Source organism: Anolis carolinensis, chromosome 2 (genome assembly GCF_035594765.1).
Source record: "Anolis carolinensis isolate JA03-04 chromosome 2, rAnoCar3.1.pri, whole genome shotgun sequence".
Classification (NCBI taxonomy): Eukaryota; Metazoa; Chordata; class Lepidosauria; order Squamata; family Dactyloidae; genus Anolis; species Anolis carolinensis.
This window is the reverse complement of record NC_085842.1, coordinates 157,375,349-157,397,977: the sequence shown is the minus strand read 5'-3', so window position 1 is coordinate 157,397,977 and position 22,629 is coordinate 157,375,349. Positions and strand designations below refer to the sequence as shown.

The window sequence follows — 22,629 nt, the reverse complement described above, 5'->3', positions numbered from 1 at the left end:
GAGTGACCCTTCTTAGCTTTTAAGATCAGATGGGATCTGATGTCTTATTTAGAAATTTAAGTGTGTGTGAGCATGGTTTGAGATCTGAGTTTGGATTTCCACTGGGGCATAGAAACCCACTGGATGACCTTGGGCAAGTCACACTCTCTCAGCCTCAGAGGAAGCAATGGCAAACCCTCTCTGAACAGGGTTGCTGTGAGTTTTCTGGGCCTTATGACCATGTTCCGGAAGCATTCTCTCATGACGTTTCGCCCAGGCAGGCATCCTCAGAGATTGGGAGGTATGGTATATTGGAAACTAGTCAAGTGGGGTTTATCTAGGTAGGTAATGGTTTTCCCCTGACGTTAAGTCCAGTCGTGACCGACTCTGGGGGTTGGTGCTCATCTCCATTTCTAAGCCGAAGAGCCAGCGTTGTCCGTAGACACCTCCAAGGTCATGTGGCCGGCATGACTGCATGGAGCGCTGTTACCCTCCCGCCGGAGCGGTACCTATTTATCTACTCACATTTGCATGTTTTCGAACTGCTAGGTTGGCAGGAGCTGGGGCTAACAGTGGGCGCTCATTCCGCTCCCGGGATTTGAACCTGGGAAATTTCGGTCTGCAAGTTCAGCAGCTCAGCGCTTTAACACACTGCGCCACCACCAGGGTTTATCTATCTGTGGAATACTGTTCAGGGTGGGAGGAAGAACTCTTGTCTGTTGGAGGCAAGTGTGAATGTTGCAATTGGCCACCAATTGGAATTATGGAAGTTGTAGTTTGGGGGAGGCACTAACACTCTTTGGCAGAGATGGCTTTATAAAGCTGCAACTCCCATGATGTCATAGCATTGAGCCCAGCAGCTGAAGCTGTGTCAAAACACATTCATTCCATTGGCCGGCAATATTTGAGCGAGACAACCCTGACGTTGCTCCATCCACTTCCGTCCACGTGCTCCTCCTTGCTGGCGGAAGTGAGGGCAGGGATGCGTCAAGCCGGAAGTGAAGGTGAAGCTGGGAGAGCAGCCGTGGCCGCAGATGCCTCCTCTCTTGTAAGCGGGGCGGGGAAGAGGCCGGCGGAATGGAGGCGGTAAGTGAAAGGCAGGCCGGGCGTTTCCTTGCCCGCTTTTGTTTCTCCTCATACCGGATTTTCCTTTGCTTCGATTATCTTCTCTACGGAGATCAGTGTCTTTACCAAAGGGGACTGGAGCAATTGGGATGTGCATTTAGGGCGCATCCATAGAACTGTTATGGGTAAGATACTTGCACCGCTTTAGTCTCTACCAAATGCGTCCAGTGATGCATTAGTTGCGGTTCTCAACCTGTGGGTCCCCAGATGTTTTGGACTTCAACTCCCAGAAATCCTAACAACTGGTAAACTGGCTGGGATTTCTAGGAGTTGTAGGCCAAACATATCTGGGGACCCACAGGTTGAGAACAAATGCAGGACGTGGATATCAGTCCGCCAATATCAATTGTTTGCCGGTTTCATTCCACTTATTTGGTGTAATCAGCAATTATGTAATATCAATATACTAATGCTCCAGGGTATCTGTATCATTGCATACAGTTCTGTAGATTTTTAGAGCTCGGATCAATCACAATTTGCACCCCCCCCCCCATTAATTATCCCCATATTGTGAGTGCACATCTACACTGTAGGACGAATGCAGTTTGAAAACAGAGGAATTCCAGACACAAATAAATCAGAGCCAGCTAACACTTCCCAGTAAAGGATTCCCCAAGGCAGGAAGCAACCAGGCTTTGAAGCTGAAAGGCTATTCAATGCTAATAAAGGTGGCCAGTTGAAACATTCACACCTGCCTCCAACAGACAAGAGTTCTTTCTCTCACCCTAGACCTTCCACAGATATATAAACCCCACTTGCCTAGTTTCCAACAGACCTCACAACCTCTGAGGATGCCTGCCATAGATGTGGGCAAAACGTCAGGAGAGAATACTTCTGGAACATGGCCATACAGCCTGGAAAACTCACAGCAACTCAGTTTGATATTGCTTTAACTGCCATGGCCCAGTGTTGTGGGATCTGCAGTTTGGTTAGGTACCAGTGCACTTTGGAAGGGAAGGCTAAAGATCTTGTGAAATGGCAGCTCCTGTGAAGAGTTCTTTTTCCTTGTATTTCAGATGGTGAGGATAAACCTGAGATGAAACAGTGGGTAAAATCATGGCATTTGAATGAGGGGCCTCTTGGCTCATGCTCTGCATTGGAGCCAAGTCTCTTGTGCCTGCTTTGCTTCTTCTCTCAATCCATCTTGAGGCAGGTCACTCCGTTATTTGACACTGCTTTGCTGTGTGCCAGTATCAGGTGTAATTTCACCCTATCTTTTACAAGCAAACAATGATTGCCCAAAGAAAGGGGCAGCCTCCTTTGTAAAGCTGTCCTCCAGCGGGAAAACAGTTGCATCTCCCCCTACGCTTGTCTTAGTGGAACTTTCTAATTGATATGGAAATAATAATAATAATATTTATTATTAATAATAATACAGTAATAATATAATATATTGATTTTTCTCCAGAAGAGACTCAAAGCATTGATCAGGGATATAAACAATACAACATAAAATTTTAAACCAAAAGACTATAGACATAAAAACATAATTAAATCTTATCCACTTATCCAACACTCGCTTATCTAACGTTCTGGATTATCCAACGCATTTTTGTAGTCAATGTTTTCAATACATCATGATATTTTGGTGCTAAATTCATAAATACAGTAATTACTACATAGCATTACTGCGTATAGAACTACTTTTTCTGTCAAATTTGTTGTATAACATGATGTTTTAGTGCTTAATTTGTAAAATCATAACCTAATTTGATGTTTAATAGGCTTTTCCTTAATCTCTCCTTATTATCCAACATATTCGCTTATCCAATGTTCTTCTGGCCCATTTACGTTGGATAAGCAAGACTCTACTATTTAAAACGAATAATTGAAAGCCTTAAAACCAATTTAAAATACAGGCAGTCTCTGACTTACAAACAACTCAGTTAAGAATGGGGGTGAGATAATAGGAAGTGAGAGAAATTTACCCCTCGGAAGGGAAATTCACTCCTGAAAGAGTTATGGGAAAAAGGATCTCAGCTGAAGTTGTATTACCAACTCTTATTTCCACAACAAGCAATGAGTGTTATACCAAAGCAATTCTGCCTTCTGTGCCAAGATTATTTCAAATGCCAGATCTATAATTTATTTGTATTGTTTAATTTTTAAAATGTGGTATGCCTGGGCCTCTCCAAAGTTCATATATGAGAAAATTTTCCAAGCTCCCTGCTTTAAAGGGTGCCTTTAGAAAAGCACTACCCTAGTATTGCTAGACCACATTACTACTGTAATATATGACTAAGGGAACACCCTCTCTGCACCCCTTCATTTGTTGCTTGGCTCCTTCAATGTGAGTAAGAACACAGGGACGTTGGGGCTCTTCTTCAGTATGGAGAATGCCTATGGGTGGATAGGTTTCTACTCAAACAAACAAAACATCAATACAGACAGTGGGAGCTAGCTTAGAATTATAGAGTTGGAAGAGACCCTAAGGGCCATCCAGTCTAACTGCATTCTGCCATGCAGGAAGACGCAATCAAAGCTCTCCCGACAAGTGGCCATAGTCTCTGCTTAAAAACTTCCAGAGAAGGAGACTGCACCATATTTCAAGGAAGCAGGATATTTTTTTTTACCCTTGAACGACTCTTAAATCAAGAAGTTCTTTCTAATGTTTTAGTGGAATCTCCTTTCCTGCAATTTGAATCCATTCCTCCATGTTCTAGTCTCCAGAGCAGCAGAAAACAAGCTTGCCCCCTCTTCAGTGTGACATGCTTTCAAGTATTTTAACTTCCCCCCTCTTGGTGCATTTAATCAACATGCTTTAGGAATGCTTGAGGAGGGCTATCTACTTGTCTGTTCCAGAGCCCTTGAACATCTGCGGTGGAATTCCCTGCATTGCAGAAGATTCAAGGACAGTCCCAGACCATGTAAGGCATTAGGTCTTATTGCTACCTGGTGAGAAGAACATCAGTGCATATGTCCCGGAATATATATAAGAGCAATTAGCTCGTGGGTAGGCAAGGTATCTTCCTGGGAAGTTTGTCCACCATTGTTAATCTTTTCCTTGAAGATCTCTTGAAACACAACTAGAAAACCACTTTTCTGACGTCTGCAGAGATGAACTGAAATTTAGGACCATTCATTTAGTCACTGTAATAGACCTGCAGTTTTCTCACCAAAGACCAGAGCCTGCTATTAAATCACTTGTTACAGGATGGAAAGGAAACGAGTGTTTACCTCAATGTAACTCAATAAAGATTTGCGGGTTTGCTTTCCTCACTTATGCCTTGTCTGGAGTAAGGAAGTTTGTCCATCATTTTCTATTCCTGTTCCTCTCCACTCCTTCTCCATAGTGCATATGAAGCTTTGGTCTTTGTGGCTATCTTAGAGCCCTTCCAGACAGGCTCTATATCCCAGGATTTGATCCCAGGTTTTTGTTTATCCCACATTATCTGGCAGTGGAGACTCATATAATCATGTTTAAAGCAGAAAACCTGGAATCAGATCCTGGGATATAGGGCCTGTTTGGAGGGGCCCTTGGCAAAAAAGCTATTTGTGTGTGTCAGCAACCACCTTGACAGCAGCTGTTGCCACTACAAATAACTTCTTTGCAAATATTGTTCCAGCCTCTGAGGACTGCATGGCTTGGTGAGGTGCAATGATATGTACAACAGTTTTCTTTTCTGTCACACTTTAGAAGTAAGCCCTTCCCATTCCCTTCTTCTGGTTGGTGGATAAATCTTTCTAAAATTCAGATAGCTTTGCATTTAAGGATCTGTCATTCAAGACCTCTTTTATGTAACTGTGTGCCTCTGCTATTTATTGCTTCGTAGTAGAGGCTGTTGCTTCCTGAGCCTGTGACCTTCTCGTTTCTAATCCCCATTCTTATTAATATCCCCCTATGAATGCCACTGTAGTAAGAATGACTGCTAACCTGTCCTGGACATTACCAGGCAGCAAATGCAGGAATTATTCACCATTGTAGGCAGCAAATCAAAATCTGGACATGGGTGTATGGAAGGATCGTGGAGCTTTATTAGAACTGGTTGTGTTGAAGTAAAAAGACTTGGCTCTTCTTGGACTGAAGACTGAAGTATTGGTTCTCACATACTGTCTATTGCTGATGAGAGTAGTAGTCCGAGAACTTGTCAAGACTACTGCCACCTTGCACTATAGTAAAAAGACTGTGTATCTCAGTACTGCCCAAATTATATGAGATTGCTTGCCTGCTTAAAGTGTTTGATATTAATGAATATTAGAATGAATTGGGCAGAAGATATATGCAGTATGAAGAGAATGTGGTCTTTTTAATAGAAGGTGAGTTTGTGGTATCTGTTCTGGAATTTTTCAAGCTCCGATACCTTTCCAGAGGGCTCCTTGATGGTGTCATTTCCAGCTGGTCTAGTCTATTTAGGGACCCTGCTCTTCTGGTTTCACTGCATATTTATTGGTGACATTGCTACTGCTGTCCTTGTTGGTATGAGACAGCCAAATCTTTTCTGCTGCTTAGTTAAAACAAAGATCTTTGCTTAGAGTTTATCTGAAATCTTCCAGTGCTTTTCATCTAGTTGCTTAGGTTAGCCCTTCCCAGGCACCCCCTTTATTGTAATCCTGAGGCCATTTCTGATTCAACTCTGTCAAGATTTCCACTGAGTGGCCTTCCAAAGCCCTAACAGCTGGGTTTTGTTTTGGTCTTTTAAGAATGCAGACTATTGTAGGAATGCTATGCAGTTTTCGTGGGAGAGGGGATAGGGGCCAACAAAGGTGCAGTTCCATCCTTCCAGCTGTTGGGAAGCACTGTAGTCAGCATTTCACAGGGTTGGGCTCCCTATCCTTGTTGCAGGGAGATGGTCCTGCTGAATTGAGGTTTCTGCTTTGATAGTGAGGAGTCAGCCAAAAGCCTTGTCCCAGCTTAGCTGTTTTGGTCCATGCTGGAGATATATCCTAGATTCAAAAGAGAACCCTCTGTCTCTGATGGGCACACATGATCTATAGCGCTGTTTATTGAGTACTGTATTGTGCTGTTTCTCCAAAACCTTTTGACATTTGTGCGCATCTGAATTTTGCTATCTTTTAATAACAATCCAGTGAATAAGCTTAGGACAAGTGTATCTACACAGCAAGATTTGTTTTTGTCTCTCACCACTTTAAGTTGTTACAAAGTCCAGTAAAGAAGAATAATTTGATGAGATAATTAGGAATTCCCATGAAAAGAGTTCCGGTGCTGTAGGTCAGGAAAATGGACTAGATGTTTATCTTTCAGTGCATTTTTAAGTTCCTCACAAAGGTATGATTCATCAGGTTGAAGTCATGACAATTTACAAGTACAGTAGAGTCTCGCTTATCCAACATAAAAGGGCCGGCAGAATGTTGGACAAGCGAAAATGTTGGATAATAAGGAGGGATTAAGGAAAAGCCTTTTAAATGTCAAATTACGTTATTATTTTACAAATTAAGCACCAAAACATTATGTTTTATGACAGAAAAAGCAGTTCAATACACGGTAATGTTATGTAGTAAATACTATATTTATGAATTTAGTGCCAAAACATTGCAATTTATTGAAAACATTGACTACAGAAACAATGACTACTAAAAGGCAGACTGCGCTGGATAATCCAGAATGTTGGATAAGTGAAGGTTGGATAAACGAGACTCTATTGCAGTATCAGACTGCTGTTGTGCCCTTTATGGAGTTGTGTAGATAGATTCATGATGAACTTCATGATGAACTTTAACTTCAAGACTGAGAAATTAAAATGTGTGTCTTAAGGAGTTTTCATTCGAGCGTGGACATTTAATTGATTTATACTATTTGGGAAAGTGGTGGCAGATGTTTAATGGGTTATTGTATGCTTTCTGGGCTGTATGGCCACGTTCCAGAAGTATTCTCTCCTGACGTTTTGCCCACATCTTTGGCAGGCCTCCTCAGAGCTTGTGAGGTACCTCACAACCTCTGAGGATGCCTGCCATAGATGTGGGCGAAACGTCAGGAGAGAATACTTCTGGAACATGGCCATACAGCCCGGAAAACATACAACAACCCTGTGATCCCGGCCATGAAAGCCTTCGACAACACAGATGTTTAATGCTTTTAATATTTTCTATCAAAATGGCACCTGCAACGTTGGAGGGAATGCTTCTTTTCAAAGAACAGTTACAACACTGGGGTATTATTCTTTTTCTTCAAAGCTCTTCATGTCCAGTTATATTATGATTGATCAGTTGATGAATTGAAACTTTTAGAGCCCTTGTTTTCACTCATTACAATCAAGAAGGTGGTATGTAGTAGGGAAGGGGAGCCTGAGGCCTGTAGTCCAGCCCTTAAACCACTACATCACACTGGCTCCCCACTACTTCTATAGCATAAGCTTTATTGGTAGTACATGATGCAGTAGAAGATACAGTAAAAACATTACTGTCCTTTCACTGAGATAGTCCATCATCCTCTCACAACATTGGCCTCCAAACCAACTCTACCCAAATTTATTCCTTAGCCAGTAACCTAATCAAGGCTGGAGTGCAACTTCAAGGTGAGGCTGATGGAAGATAGGCACCCAAGTGTTATATTGTACAGAAGCAAATGAAGAAAACCAAACTCTGCAAGTCTGATTAGTTTCCCTGTAAAGAGCAATGAGACCACTCCTTTCTACCCCATGCTAAGGACGCTGTCTTGACCCTGAACCAGTGCCTGTCATCAGTAATTAGATGAGGGCAAACAATTTGAACCTTAATCCAGACAAGACAGAGGTACTCCTGGTCAGTCGTAAGGCAGATCAGGGAATAGGGATCCAGCCTATGCTGGATGGGGTCACAATCCCTCTGAATCACAGGTTCATAGTTTTGGGAGTCCTCCTGGACTCAGTGCTGAACCTGGAAACTCAAGTGTTGACAGTGGCTGGGAGGGCCCAGGCACAATTAAAATTTGTGAGCCAACAGCACCTGTTCTTGAGAAGCCAGATCTGTCCATGGTGGTTCATGCTTTATTTGTATCCCGTCTGGATTACTGTAACACGCTCTTCGTGGGGCTGCCTCTGAAGAGTGCTTAGAAACTTCATCTGGTCGAGAAAGCTGCAGCCAGGTTGCTCACTGGGGCTGGCTACAGGGAGCGGACAACCTCACTGTTACAGCAGCTCCACTGGCTGCCAGTCTGTTTCCAGGCACAATTCAAAGTCTTGGTTATGACCTAGATGGTTCAGGTTCAGGCTACTTGGCTGATCGCGTCTCCTTGTACACGGGTCTTGAGATCTTCAGGAGAGGCCCATCTCTTGGTCCCATCTCCATCTCAAGCATGTTTGGTGGGAACAATAAAGCAGGATTTCCTTCTTGGTGGCTGCACCCCGGCCCTGGAACTCCTTTCTTCCCAAGGAAGCCAGAATGGCCCCTCCCTGCTATCCTTCCGGTAGCAGACTTTTAAAGATGAAGGTTTTAAAGAACATGTCAGGGACTGCTGTGGTTTTATATGTTTTTATCTGATTTAATCTGAATTGTTTTAAATACTAAAGACATTTAATACTTTTCAAATTTGCCTATTTGTATATTTTAAATTGCATTGTAATGCTTAGCCGTTTTGAGTCTCCTTATGGATATAAATAAACATAACTATAATAACAATAACAATCTCATAAGACCAGAGAAAATGTCACCCTCTTTTTGGTACTCAACCTTCATATCCTTTCCCTGCTTCAGACCATAAAGTATTCCACAAAGTTACTTACCCAAGTTAACTTTTGCATGTCACTAGACAACTGTTAACATTTGGCCATGATGCAAAGGCTCAAAAGCATCTCTCCGGGTCACTCCATATTCACTAATTTGCAGCAGCTCTGCATGCAACTTAGACCTTCTGCATAAGTTGTCAGAGGAATTGCTTGCTTTTGATGGGGTGTCTTCTGAATCTTCTCCCTTCTTCTTTGCCTTGCAGGACACCATTGCTGAGAGTGGGTTGGAGAAAAGCTTGTCTTTGTCAGAAGGTGAGTGGCATACCATAGCTCTTCTCAAATTCAGTTCATACTAGACATATCAGCCCCTATCCTCCCTAGTGTCATTTGCATATGAATAGATGTAATTCCAGATGCTACCAGAATGGAAAAGACTATTCAGTGGGGTACTTATTAGGGCAGTGGTTCTCAACCTTTGGTCCTCCAGGAGTTTTGGACTTCATCTCCTACAATTCCTAACAGCTGGTAAGCTTAGATGGGGCTTCTGGGAGTTGAAGTCTGAAACACCTGGGCAGCCAAAGGTTGGAAACCACTGTATTAGAGGATTGTCCGTATATGTGTGGTTTGTTGTTATTGTTGGCTGTTCTCAAGTCATTTCTGACTTATGGCAACCCTAAAATAACCTTATCACGGGTTTTTCTGGGAATGAGAGTGTGACTCACCCAAGGTCACCTAGTGGGTTTTCATGGCCATGTGGGGAATCAAATCCTGCTCAGACCACTACACCACACTGGCTCTCATGGGTGTGGTAATGTTGTAAAAATATATGTCTGAGGAGTATAATCTAGTTCATAGTCTATGAGTGTTTTTACAGGCTATGTCTGAGGAATTATAATATGATTATATCATAGTGGTTTGTGTAGCCTGAACCAGTAAATTTTACAGCAACCTTCGCTTCTAGATTTTACTCTTCAGATGTTTTAGGACTTTTAATTCTCTTGCCAACATGCAATGGTGGGTTTTGCAGTCTAAAATATCTGCAATCTGCTAGGTTATGTACTTATTCATAGTTCCTTCAAATTTCCTGCCCACAGCAGATGGTGATTCCAGCAGTGGCGTCTACACATCCTTCATGAAGTCCCATCGCTGCTATGACCTCATCCCGACAAGCTCGAAGCTCGTGGTGTTTGACACTTCTCTTCAGGTGAGTAGCAAGCTGTTATTGGAGCATGGAGAACAAGCAGCTTTCAGCAGGCCGGAGGTCCTGAGGTAGTTCCTGTATCGTCTAAAGAGTAAGAAAGCTGCCCCCAGATCACAAAAAGATATTCATTATATCTGAGGAAACTCCCGCTAGGAGTAAAGTATAAATATGTGGAAAATATTAATTCCAAGACTGGGTTGAATTGGGGTCTTGCATATGTGTGCTTCTTTCAGGTTATAATAAAGTCCCAGCAGCCTGAGAAAAGAATTGTCAGCACAAGCCATGTTGTTGTTGATGCTGCTGTTGCTGTAGTTATGTGCCTTCAAGTTGTTTCAAACTTAAGGTGATCCTAAGATGAAACTATCATAGGGTTTTCTGAAGCTTAGAGTGCGTCACTTACCCAGGGTCACCCAGTGGAATTCCATGGCCAAGTAGTGGTGGTGTTCTCCAGAGATGTAGTTCAACATTCAAACCAATTAAGATGGCAATGTTGAGAAAAAAATGTAAAACTTTTACAAGAGGAAATGGTAATTTGAGGGACTATGAAATGATGAAGGATGGCTCTTTTCATATGGAACAGCAATGCATTCATATGGAGCAGAAATCTTGTTGCATCTCGAATAGACTACTGAAACACGCTCTACGTGGGATTGCCTTTGAAGACCGTTCGGAAGCTTCGAGTAGTCCAAAGGGCAGCAGCCAGATTTCTAACTGGGGCAGCATACAGGGAGCACACAACTCCCCTGTTATGTCAGCTCCACAGGCTGCCAGGCTGCTACCAAGCACAATTCACAGTGCTTGCTTTAGCCTACAAAGCCCTAAATGGTTCTGGCCCTGCTTACCTGTCCGAATATATCTCTCCCTATGGACCAGTTCGGACGTTAAGATCTTCTGGGAAGACCCTGCTCTCGGTCCCTTGCAGGTGTGGCTGGTGGGGACGAGGGACAGGGCCTTCTCAGTGGTGGGCCCTCTGCTATGGAACTCCCTCCCTAGCGACATTATATCAGCTTCCTCCTTCCTGGTTTTCAGAAAGAAAGTTAAGACTTGGCTGTGGGATCAAGCGTTTGGGCAGTAGTACAACCACAGTGCAATATTCAACCACGGAGTTAATATAAACAAATCTGTTTGGATTATAATTGCAGGATTTGGTGCAGTGCTTTTAGAAGTTTATTTAAATGTGTTTATATGGTTTGTTTTATGATTTTAATGAATGACTGCTATTTTATATGCTTCTATGTTGCAATATGGCATTGGATTGTTGCCAAGCTGGGAGCTGCTCTGAGTCCAAGGTAGAGCTAGAGCGGGATAAAAATGCAGTAAATTAAAGAAATACATACAGTACATATTAAGATAATATAGTACTGAATAGAGGTAGACCTGTGCTAAGTAAGATGTTTTGCTTATATAAGATCTTCACTTATTCTGTTATCTTAGCTATGTAAGTAAATGTACAAGATCCTTTGGTTCACAAATGAAAAACAACAAAGAAGAAAAGCAAAACATTGGAAGGTAAAAGTGATGAAGTATCTTTGCTGCTAAACTTTATAAAATTAAGTGTGTTAATATTCCAATAAAAAGTAAAAGTAAAAACAAGTCTGAGATATTGGAAACACAGATTAAGAGAATCCAGATTTAGTCATAAATAGAAGAGAATGTTCTTGTGCCTTTCATTAACTTTTTTCACAGTAGGGAGAAGAGCACATTGGACATAAGTTGAATGGGAGCCCCTGTGCTAGTGCTACATCATAGTTGTACTAAGGAACTGTCTTTTGTCCCTTTGTTCTGCTTGTAGGTAAAGAAAGCCTTCTTTGCTTTGGTGACCAATGGTGTGCGGGCTGCCCCACTCTGGGACAGCAAAACACAAAGCTTTGTGGGTAAGTAGCTTTTACTGAACCCATGCATAAGCAACACAGACTACAAATTAAGGGCTGAGCTTATGAAGTCTTTCTAATTACAACAACATCCCACCTAAATTTTAGGTTTTACATAGGCAATAGAACACTATATAGTCTGGAGGTAATGCTGGGGCCTCTTAAATTAGATTAGGGCTGAGGTAGGCCACTGCATGGAGGCCAGGGGTCAACCCCCTCCCCACTTTACAAAGTTTCCAGTCCATTTTCCCTTCAAAATGGTGATAATAAGTCATGTCATTTCTTGTCACCATTTTGAAGATGAAGGAAAGAAGTTGTTTGGGATCTCTGAAGAAGCCTAGAAGAAAGAGGTTTGGTGTGTTTGCATGCTTTTGAGGGGGGGTGTTGTGTGTAGTTTTGGGGTGTTTTTCACCCCAAAATTGTATCATTAAAGAAATTATTTGAAGTCTTTAGGAGCTGCACAAAATGCGGTCCATGGGCTGCCTGATGCTAATGGACCACACTTTTCCCATCCTGGCTTGTCTTAATATGTCCCTGCTGCTTCCTATCCTTTTCATCCTTTCTCCTCTCACACTTTTCCAAATTGCCTATTGCCAGGAGTAAATCCCTTTCCACCTCTTCTTTCCTCCATAGGAATGCTCACAATTACAGACTTCATCAACATCTTGCATCGCTACTACAAATCAGCTATGGTGAGTACATTCAGAACATTGTTTACCCCTCCTTCTTATGTCAAAGGAGTCTGTAGCCTGATTTTTCCTGGAACAGAGCTTAGAAAAAGCACTTTTTTGACTGTAACTCCCAGAAGGCTGCAGCCAGTATGGTCATTTGATCACTCTAGGTGTGGAATTTTTTGTAATTCTGCTATAAAAAAAACAACTGTGTAGTCTCTGGGATAGAATAAAATATTGAATGCAGATTTATCAGTTGTTGAGTCCTGACCCTTTGAGTTGTCCTAAGAACAAGTTAATCAAAATATTCCTGTATTAGTTTATTGAATAACTTTATGTCCTGCACCTTGAACAAAAGGTGCTTTCAGGAAAGAAATTATACAAAATAGGGGACAACAATAACATTTAAAGCACACAGTGAATTTTAATGAGTTATAATAATGAGTCCTTTAAAAGTCATCTGTGAACAAAATAGCTTTCGCTATTTTAATGAAAATCACTTCGCCCTCTTGGTCTCTTTGCCAATATGTTGGTAAAATCTAAAAGTCAATGTTCAGAAGAGAGATGGGTGTATAATTTTTCACATCTGTTGGGTCTAGATTTTCTTTGTGGATCATTGTGATATTCACCGCTTTCCATGTGTCTGGTATTTTTTGGTTATTTAGGGCTTCATTATTTTATGCAATAAAGGTAATATTTATTCTTCTAAGGATTTGTAGTAGATTGCCGTTATTCAGTCTGGCCCAGGAATCTTATTATTATCTAATTTCTTTATTGCCTTTATTTCTTGTATTGTTATCCCTTTGTTTAGTATTTTTCTTCATTGTTCTGATAATTTTATTAAATTTTGTTTTCCTAAAAATTGTGTTATATCTTCTTTCTTTATTGAATCTTTTGAATACAATTTCTTGTTATATTTATTGAATATAAATATTTATTTATATTTATTGAGTATTTCCTGTTCATTTGTATTTATTTTGTCATTTGTATATATTTTGTACTTAGTGTCATGTCCCTGATATATCTCATACCTGGTTAATGAAATCCCGTTAAGACTTCTAAGAGTTATCTGTGGTCCACATTGCCATAGCCAGAAGTAGACGGAAGAAAATACGGATTTTCCTAGATTGATAACTTGTGTTGTTTTCTGCGTGTTCAGGTGCAGATCTATGAGCTGGAGGAACACAAGATTGAAACATGGCGAGGTAAGGAGGTGGATATTGGGGCAAAGATAATGTTGGCCCATGGCTAGTGTTAGACTGCAAGGCTTTCCTCTTTTATCATCATAGCCAATGATGAGGGACTAGGAAAATTGTAGTCCAGCAATGTCTGGAAGGCCCTGTGTACTTCTTCCCTAAAATACGAGATACTTCTGGTGAAGCAAGGGTGAAAGTAAGTGGTGGGTGGTTAAGAGGTGAGCAAATAAAAAAGTAGGCAAACGCTTCTTCTTTTCTGTTTCTGACCATACATCCTTCCAGTGTCCCGCAGTAAATGGGAGAAGCTGCAAGTTCCCCCTTTCTCCACAAGTATGTTAACTGTTTTTCTCCTCTCTTTCCTATTTGGATGTGTCTGAGTTACTAATTCTGTTCTATCCCCACAGAGGTGTACCTGCAGGACTCTTTCAAGCCACTTGTCTGTATTTCACCCAGCGCCAGGTAGGAATGAGTGCCCACCTATGTGGGTCTGTACACTGATCTGTACCCACCCTATTGCCATGTTGCTGAGCTCCTGTTTCTTGACAGTCTCCTCAGTTGTTTTCCCCTGACAAAGTTCAGTGAGTTCTTTATCCTTTTGTATCTTGATGCTCTCTCCCACTAGCCCATACTGACAGTGTTTTCTTTAAAACCATGATGTCTTTGAGTTGCTTTGGTTAGGAATCCAGATTTACACAATCTCATAAAATAGGACTCAAGCACAGGAGATCCCAGAGTCAAGGCTGTGCATGTCGTGTACATCCATATGAACTCTAGAATATTGCAACCTGAGAAAATTCACTTTTCTTCCATAAACCAAGTTGTTTGAGCTATTAATTGTAGCTTGGTGGCACACCGGGTTAAACCGCTGAGCTGCTGAACTTGTGAACTGATAAGTCAGCAGTTTGAATCCGGGAGCGGGGTGAGCTCCCGCTGTTAGCCCCAGCTTCTGCCAATAGGTACTGCTCCAGCGGGAAGGTAACGGTGCTCCATGCAGTCATGCTGGCCACATGACCTTGGAGGTGTCTACGGACAATGCCAGCTCTGTGGCTTAGAAGTGGAGATGAGCACCAACCTCCAAAGTCGGACACGACTAGATTTAATGTCAGGGGAAAATCTTTACCTCTACCTAATTGTAGAGATGGGTTGTATAAATGAGTGGGCAATTTCTCAACAAGACAGGTTAGTGTTGCACATAGTTCTTCGCTTATTTGTTGTATATTTACCTTTTAGCCCAGTAATGTTTTACTGTTATTCCTTTCCTTGCCTCAAAATTTTTTGAAAGCTTGAAGAATTTGTCCTTAAGAAACCAGGATAAATTAACAGTTAATTTAATTATTTGATCATGTGTTCTGCAATTATTATGAGTACACTATTGTTAATTGTCAGTTGATTATTATTATTGGTTTACAATTATTATTAGAACTCCTTTCACAAGAATCCTGACAGAGAGAGGTGACTATTACCTTTTCTTCACAAACGGGGAGCTGAAGCGGAGGAATGCAACTTGCCTTATGGCAGAGATCAACAAATGGTGACCTGTAGGATATATTGAATGCTTAAAAGCTATTTAAATTACTCTTGCTAGACATACTAAATTTCAGTCACAATGTGATTGGTTCATCTTAAATAACAGAGAAACAGAAAAAATATCATATAACAAAAGCAAGCCACATTGTTATGTAACGTGCCTCTTTTGGATTTTGTAGGTAAAGACACAGCTGTGTGTTCAGTCCACGTCTTCCCTAATTGTTAAGCTAATTGTTAATTCCTGTTTTTGGCACATTCATTATGGAGCTACAAAGAGAAGCCTGGCATCTGAGTATCCTTGCAGTTGCTCTGTTGTGATGTGCTCCCCTTCTCTTTTTGTGATTTTCAGCCTGTATGATGCTGTCACTTCTTTGATCCGGAACAAGATCCATCGGCTTCCGGTCATCGATCAGGATTCAGGGAACACTCTGTACATCCTGACGCACAAGCGCATCCTGAAGTTCCTTAAACTCTTTGTGAGTGTCCCCACTGCATCCCAGCCCATCCCTGTTTAGCCTGGCTGAGAGCTCCATCCCCATTCTCTCTGCCCTGAATGGTTTAATGTAGCTGTGAGATGCCACTGGGTTCCCCTTCCCACTGAACCCTAAATGGTTTTAAGAAACCCCCTCCTGTTTTTCTGCAGATTGCAGAGTTTCCTAAGCCAGAGTTTACATCCAAAACCCTAGAGGAGTTGAAGATTGGCACCTATGAAAACATTGCCATGGTCCAGACTGATACTCCTATCTATGTTGCGCTGGGCATTTTCGTACAACACCGAGTCTCTGCATTGCCTGTGGTGGATGAGTCAGGTGAGTCATGGGAGATAAAGGGCACAGAGGCAACTCATGTGGCTTTTTGTCCAGTCCCCTAGGCACCCCTGTGGTCACCAGCACTGATGACAAAAAATTGTCCCAAATGGGGAATCGTATAGAAACCTCCTGAAATAGAGGCCTCTGTATGGTGCTTCATTTGGGGACTAATTGGTCCTCAAATGGACATCTTATTTAAACTTGAAATAGAAATTTTATAAAACTGGAAATGACCTTCCAATTTTGTGAAACAGAGCAGATGTGGGCTAAAGGGGTCCATGAGTTTTAAAGGCCATTTTACTGTATTTGCTGTATTATAATTTTGTTTTTACCACACTGTTATTATTTTATTATTTTTTAATGTTTGTATTGCTCTTTTTTAAACTGTTTAGTGTGGATAGATGTTAGCCGCCTTGAGTTCCCATCGGGAGAAATGTGAAATATTATTATTATTATTAATAATAATAATAATAATAACATGCAGTGGGAAAAAAATAAGGCAAGTGCAACCGTTACAAACTGCTGCATACCCGTCCTGTCGGGAGTGGATCAAATCCAGTTAGAATTGAGGCATCATTTGTTTATCAGTGGGGCATACTGTAGGCCAGGGATGAGCAAAAAATAGATTTGAATATACTGGTAGACCTCATGGGGATTTGCAGCCGATCAGCAATAATGTTATTTTTAGAAAAAAATATATCAGCAATCAAATGATACCCCCTGACAATTCTACTACTAATGAAATGAATAAATTGTGAATCCTCCCATATCTTGAGGGGAAGGGTTATGTCGGTAGCTGATGCAGTATTACAATGTCCTCTTGTCTCTGACTGATTTTCAGGTCGGGTTGTGGATATTTATTCCAAGTTTGATGTCATTGTGAGTATCTTCCTGATGATTGACAATATATTGCTCACAAAGTTTTGGAAGTACATTTTGTTTTGTTGTAATCTCTCTTTATGTGTGTGAATGTAAAGGGGTGGCATGGAGGGAGAGAGATTGCCTCTTGGCTCAACACCTCACTATCTTGTGAGCAGGATGGATCACACTGATTATCTCCCAAATCATATAAAAATTTAAGACCATTAAAGAGCAAGTTCTGAACGAAAACTGGCTAAAGACCTATAATGTGTTTGTGAAAATTTCATTAATTTGCTAGTTTTAAAGTAGAAGTGTAGTAATATGTCAGCATGTAATCATTTTCCAGTACTCAAAACTATATTAGCTCTTCATCTATGGCAAGCCTCTTGTGACTTGAGTGATTGACATTGCTAGTTGAAATTCTAATAGAACATCTGCCCAGTTGGTTCATGGCTTGGCTCATGTATAAACCTGGAAATTTCTGGCACATGATTGGTTTCACACAGAGTGGTGTGGGGGTGGGTGGTGGGGGAGGAGTGAAAAAGACATGTGAATTGGGATAGCATAATGAATCCTTGAAGAGCAGGTGCTCAATATGCTGAGCATAGAAACTTTTTTTTCTGTGTCAGGAGCAACTTGAGAAACTGCAAGTTGCTTCTGGTGTGAGAAAATTGGCCATATGCAAGGACGTTGCTCAGGGGATGCCTGGATGTTTGATGTTTTACTACCCTTGTGGGAGGCTTCTCTCATATCCCCGCATGGGGAGCTGGAGCTGACAGAGGGAGCTCACCTGCTCTCCCCAGATTTGAACCGCCAACCTGTCGGTCAGCAGTCCTGCCAGCACAAGGGTTTAACCCATTGCACCACCGGGGGCTCCTGCATAGAAACTAAACTTCCTCTCAAGACTGTTATTTTAGGCTTCCTATCTCGGCTGGCCTGATTTCAGACTGTGAGTAAATAGAGTCGGAAGCTTCAGTAGCTCCTTTGTGTCTTCTTGCAGGGGAGTCAATATATTGGATGAAATTGAATGTACACTAACAACATTTACTTGATAGAGTTTTGGTCAAGGATTGAGTTCAGAAAGGAAACTTTCCTTGAGTCCTTCTGGTTTAATGGCCATATGGTTTTCCTTTTGACTTCTGCCGGTTTGACTCACTACCATGACCATAGGGATTGCTTTCTTGATGGTATTTTGCTATGAATTGGCTTCCTGATCAGTTTTTTGTGACCTCCCTTGTGTGGTCTCGACTACGGTCTACTTTGATTTGTCTGATATGTGAATGGCTTTCGTTCCAGTCAGGGATCTTAGGCACCCAGCCCACTTTTCTTCTGTAAACATGCTGCAAGTCGCCTGTGGCAGAAATAACACACAAGGGAAAAGGGATTGGGGGCTATTGTATTCCGGGTCCCCCTCACCTGTTTCACTAGGTCCTCTCACTTTCTTGTCTTCCTGTGATCAGAATCTGGCGGCAGAAAAAACATACAACAACTTGGATGTGACAGTGACCAAAGCACTGCAGCACCGCTCTCAGTATTTTGAAGGTGTGCTCAAGTGTTACAAGCATGAAACTCTGGAGACGATAATCAACAGGCTGGTGGACGCAGAGGTAATTTGTCATCCTTTGATTCCTTCTTGTGTGCTGTAGGGAAAGATGACTGGTACATATCAACCAACAAGGTTGATTTTTGCTTTCAAGGACAGTGGTTTCCCATAAAGCTCTGTAGCACAGTGTATTTTGATCTTGTTTAAATTTGAGGTGCTAGTCTTATTTCAAAATAGTAGGGAGCACGACAGGTTTTGTCCATGAGTGGCAAAGAAGGATATGTGATTTCCTTAGTTGGTCACTTTGACATTCCTTGGATTCAGGAGTGGAAATTTGCAGGCACAGTCAGCAATCTATGTGCTTATCATAACATGACTTTTTTCAAAATACTTTTTATTCAAGAAAAAGACAATAAAGAAATGAGCTATTGGGATGTATAACACTAGCAAAGCCCAACAGCTGCATACTATCCACTACAAGTGAATTACAACTAACTAACTGGATTGCTGTGGGTTTTCTGGGCTGTATGACCATGTTCCAGAAACATTCTCTCCTTACATTTATGGCAGGCATCCTCAGAGGTTGTGAGGTCTGTTGGAAACTAGGCAAGAGGGGTTTATATATCTGTAGAATGTCCAGGGTGGGAGAAAGAACTCTTGTCTGGCTGAGGCAAGTGTGAATGTTGCAGTTGGCCAGCTTGATTAGCATTGAATGACCTTTTAGCTTCAAAGTCTGGCTGCTTCTTGCCTGGGAAATCCTTTGTTGGGAAGTGTTAGCTGGTCCTGATTGTTTCCTGTCTGGAATTCCCATTTTTTGACAGTTGTTCTTTATTCCCCTGAAAACAGGGGGATTCTAGAGATGAAACAATCAGGGCCAGCTAACACCTTCCATCAAAGTATTCCCTCAGGCAGGAAGCAACCACCCTGGACATTATTCCACCAATATATAAACCCACTTGCTTAGTTTCCAACAGACCTCACACCTCTGAGGATGCCTGCCATTAATTTGGACGAAATGTCAGGAGAGAATGCTTCTGGAACATGGCCATACAGACCAGAAAACTCACAGCAACCCAGTGATTCCGGCCATGAAAGCCTTCGACAACACATTTCCCACTTTCTGCCTGACAGTTGTTATCTCTTTTTTGTCTAGTCCCTTCAAACAACAATGTAAGAAGATTTCTACTTTGGGCAACACTGGTCTCATCCATTAATTCCACAGTTGATAAATGTCCCACTGTTTTTATGAAAAAGTGATGAACAGGTCCCAGTCTTTCTTAAAGTTCGTCAATGATTTCTCCTTAGTCAGTATAGTCAATTTGTCCATCCTGGCTTGTTCACATATTTTCATCAGCCATACTTCTTGTATTGAGATAATTGGTTCTTCCATCTCTGGACATATACAATTCTTGTGGCAGTTATCCCAATTTTCTTTCTAAATGACCATCCAGCATTGCCAACAGATAAAATTGGGTCTCATCTGAAGTTTAACTGCAACAATAACTTCCAGCATCAAGAGTATTTGCGTCCAATTCTCTGAGTCTTACAATACAGCTTTTTAAACAAGAAATGTTCATTTGTTTTTCTAATTTCCCATCTATACTTAGCTTCCTTTCCCTAAAAGTAGGAAACGTGCAGCTCTCCAGATGTTGTTGGATTGAAACTCCAGCAGCCCTAGCAAGCATAGCACAGGGTGAAGAATGCTGGAAGTTGTAGTCCAAAAATGTTGGGAGGGCTGCATGTTGCCCACTGTTCTTCAACCTATTAATAATTGGAAAAAAACCTTAATTTGACCATCAGGTAACCGGGACTGTTGTTCCATCATTATATGTTAATGTCAGGTATTCGCTTTGGGTGACCTATACTGGAAAACAAGCCCTCACAAACATTTTCTTTAACCGTCAGGTTCATCGGCTGGTTGTGGTGGATGAGAACGATGTGGTGAAGGGTATTGTGTCCCTTTCGGATATCCTGCAGGCCCTGGTCCTTCCTGGTGGTCAGAAGCCCTGAATGCAGGAGGGAAGACCCCACCTCTTCATAGGTCCAGCTGTCCTTTCCGTATCACTTTTTGGCCCGAGGAGTCACAATGTGAGGGAGACTGTGTGGCACAGTTACAAGCCAAGCCAAATGTTTGCCCACTTCTAGGACTGGTCCTTTTTGTCTTTCTTTCCCATCAAAACAGGCCATAAGTCTTTTCCTTCCCCATTTTGGTTGCAAAGGAGCCCTAAGATCTGTGGTCGCCTGGAGCTAAATGTATTGATTTAGTGCTCAAGGTGCTAGTCGAAATGGGGTGACTCTGGCTGTCCTTGAATGGGGAGGGAGATGGGGCAGAAAGTCAAGTCGACCTTGAAGTAAGTATGTGTAGAAGGGAATGCTTTAAAAAAACACCACCCAAGATACAGTGTTCCAGGACATTGGCTCTGTAGCTCAAAACAGAAACTGAGTGTGTTTACTTACTCTTCTGCCAATCGTGTGTATTACCACTTGCAGATTTTCCTTCACAGTTTCTCATGTGGATGTTTTATTTGATTGGACAGCCTTCCCCATCAGGTGCTCTTTTGATGGGTTGGTTGGACTACAGCTCCCATAATTCCACAACCAGCAGGCACAACCAGCAGGCAGAGCCATCAGCATCCAAATTCTGATCTTCTCTGAAGCAAAATATTGTTTTGGGAGTCATCCTGATGGCATGGTGTATGACTCCTCAGAACATAACTTCTTGTCTATTTTTGTATTGTATCTTCCTTCCTTAATTTGAATACTTAGCTTTCATCCGCTTGCCCACAAAGCAGTAGTGGGACTGTAGGGAGATGTAATCAGTGTTGCCTGGTGGTACTGGGAAGTATTTGTCCATAAACACATGTCTGTGATCTTTCAGATAGAAATATAAACACAATCTCTTTTACACTGCACAATATATGATTCCACTTTAACTGCCACAGAAATATCTTATGGCATCCTGCAATTTCTACTTCATCCAAAAGACTAGGACATTGTGACAAAGTACTAAATAATTCCTAAAAATTGCAAATCCCAGAATTTTGTGGGATGAAGACATCGCAGTTAAAGTGGGATCCAAGTGCTATAATTGTGTGGCATGGAAGAGATCCAGGTTTGAGACTCAGCACCTGGGTGTCCCTCACAGAGCCAGAGAAAGAAGTGAACCCCTACCTTGACAAAAGTCTATCTTGCCATAATTCCCGCCACTTTTGCACATTCCTACAGTCCCTTCCCCTGTGTAAATTGTACAACATGTATTTTTGTAAAGCCACATTTCTTATCTCAAATGCTCCGTCCGCACTCTTTTTCTGTTTTTCGGGAGCACCTGGATTTTCAGGTTCTCCCTCAGTTGAGAGTGTTTTTAATTATTTCAGATCCACATAGGGAACCTTCCTGAGGCCTTTCCTTCTGTGTGGGGCCATCCAACTACTTGTTTTGTTGAGATTCTTTACTTAATAAAAACCAGATTTTCACATTTTGTTGTGTTGTGTTGTCTTTTGAGGGGAAATGGATTTTGGTAAACAATGTTGCAAGAGGGAAGCTTTCCTGAAAAAAAAAAAAAGGAACTAACGAAAGTGTGCAATGCTTGAATAAAACTGAGGACTAAAACTTTAACCCACTTTTCTCTTTTAAAATGGAAACAGTCAAGAGTATGTTCTCTGTCTCAGTAGCCCAAACCATATTTTTCTCTCTCTTTACAATTGTAGTAGTTGTTTCCTATTCCGAAGCATTGTGTTCTCAGATTACTTGGGAGTCTTTGTTATTTTATCAAGAGCTGTCTACTGGAAGTCCATGTGTTATCCATGTTATGTATAGCTATATTATTTGTGCTCCTGGGCACATGGTTTGTTTAAAGAGGCAGATGTGCAGGGCCTAATCCATCACCCTTGCCATTCGTGTGCTCCAGCACTAGAGCTCCTCTCAGAAGCCTTTCAAGTCAAACGGTGACTTTAAATTTTTCAAGTGTAAAAATTGATGCTAGTGTGGTGGTACTACATGCAGTATTAAGTGGCTAGTATGTCCTATTACTAGGTGGCGCACATGTTAGGTGTAAAATCCGCAGATATCCACTGAAAACTTCAAGCACAATATGCAAGAGACTAATCTTTCTGTGGGAATGGTGAACACAATAACAATTATTTGTGAACATTTCCATTCCTGAAAAGTTAGCACAGTGCCAAGGCAGCTTTCTGCTTTTGAACAGCACAGAAGAGTTGAAGTCTGCACTGAGTTCAAGAAGCGTTT

At 41.6% G+C, this 22,629-nt stretch overlaps 1 protein-coding gene across 4 annotated transcripts; it reads left to right on the top strand.

Annotated features, from left to right (window-relative positions):
• The first annotated feature begins 929 nt into the window (after nt 1–929).
• On the top strand, nt 930–21,859 carry prkag1 (protein kinase AMP-activated non-catalytic subunit gamma 1). 4 transcript variants are annotated; one of them, XM_062970921.1, is made up of 13 exons: nt 965–1,065; nt 3,907–3,971; nt 8,969–9,017; nt 9,803–9,909; nt 11,699–11,780; nt 12,411–12,469; nt 13,608–13,653; nt 14,049–14,103; nt 15,521–15,647; nt 15,815–15,980; nt 16,822–16,859; nt 18,302–18,448; nt 20,290–21,859. In XM_062970921.1, the coding sequence occupies exons 4-13, from the start codon at nt 9,838–9,840 to the stop codon at nt 20,392–20,394; spliced, it is 897 nt and encodes a 298-aa protein (XP_062826991.1). In that variant the 5' UTR covers nt 965–1,065; nt 3,907–3,971; nt 8,969–9,017; nt 9,803–9,837; the 3' UTR covers nt 20,395–21,859. The 4 variants fall into 4 exon arrangements, with proteins under 4 accessions (XP_062826989.1, XP_003216997.1, XP_062826991.1 ...); XM_062970920.1 differs by having other exon boundaries at nt 9,800–9,909; XM_062970919.1 differs by lacking the exon at nt 3,907–3,971 and having other exon boundaries at nt 930–1,065.
• Nucleotides 21,860–22,629: the final 770 nt, after the last annotated feature.

Excerpts from the sequence above, each read along its gene's own strand:
- prkag1 (XM_003216949.4), top strand. Across the intron at positions 11,781-12,410 it reads CAAAACACAAAGCTTTGTGG|GAATGCTCACAATTACAGAC; the intron begins GTAAGTAGCTTT and ends TTTCCTCCATAG. Across the intron at positions 12,470-13,607 it reads GCTACTACAAATCAGCTATG|GTGCAGATCTATGAGCTGGA; the intron begins GTGAGTACATTC and ends CTGCGTGTTCAG.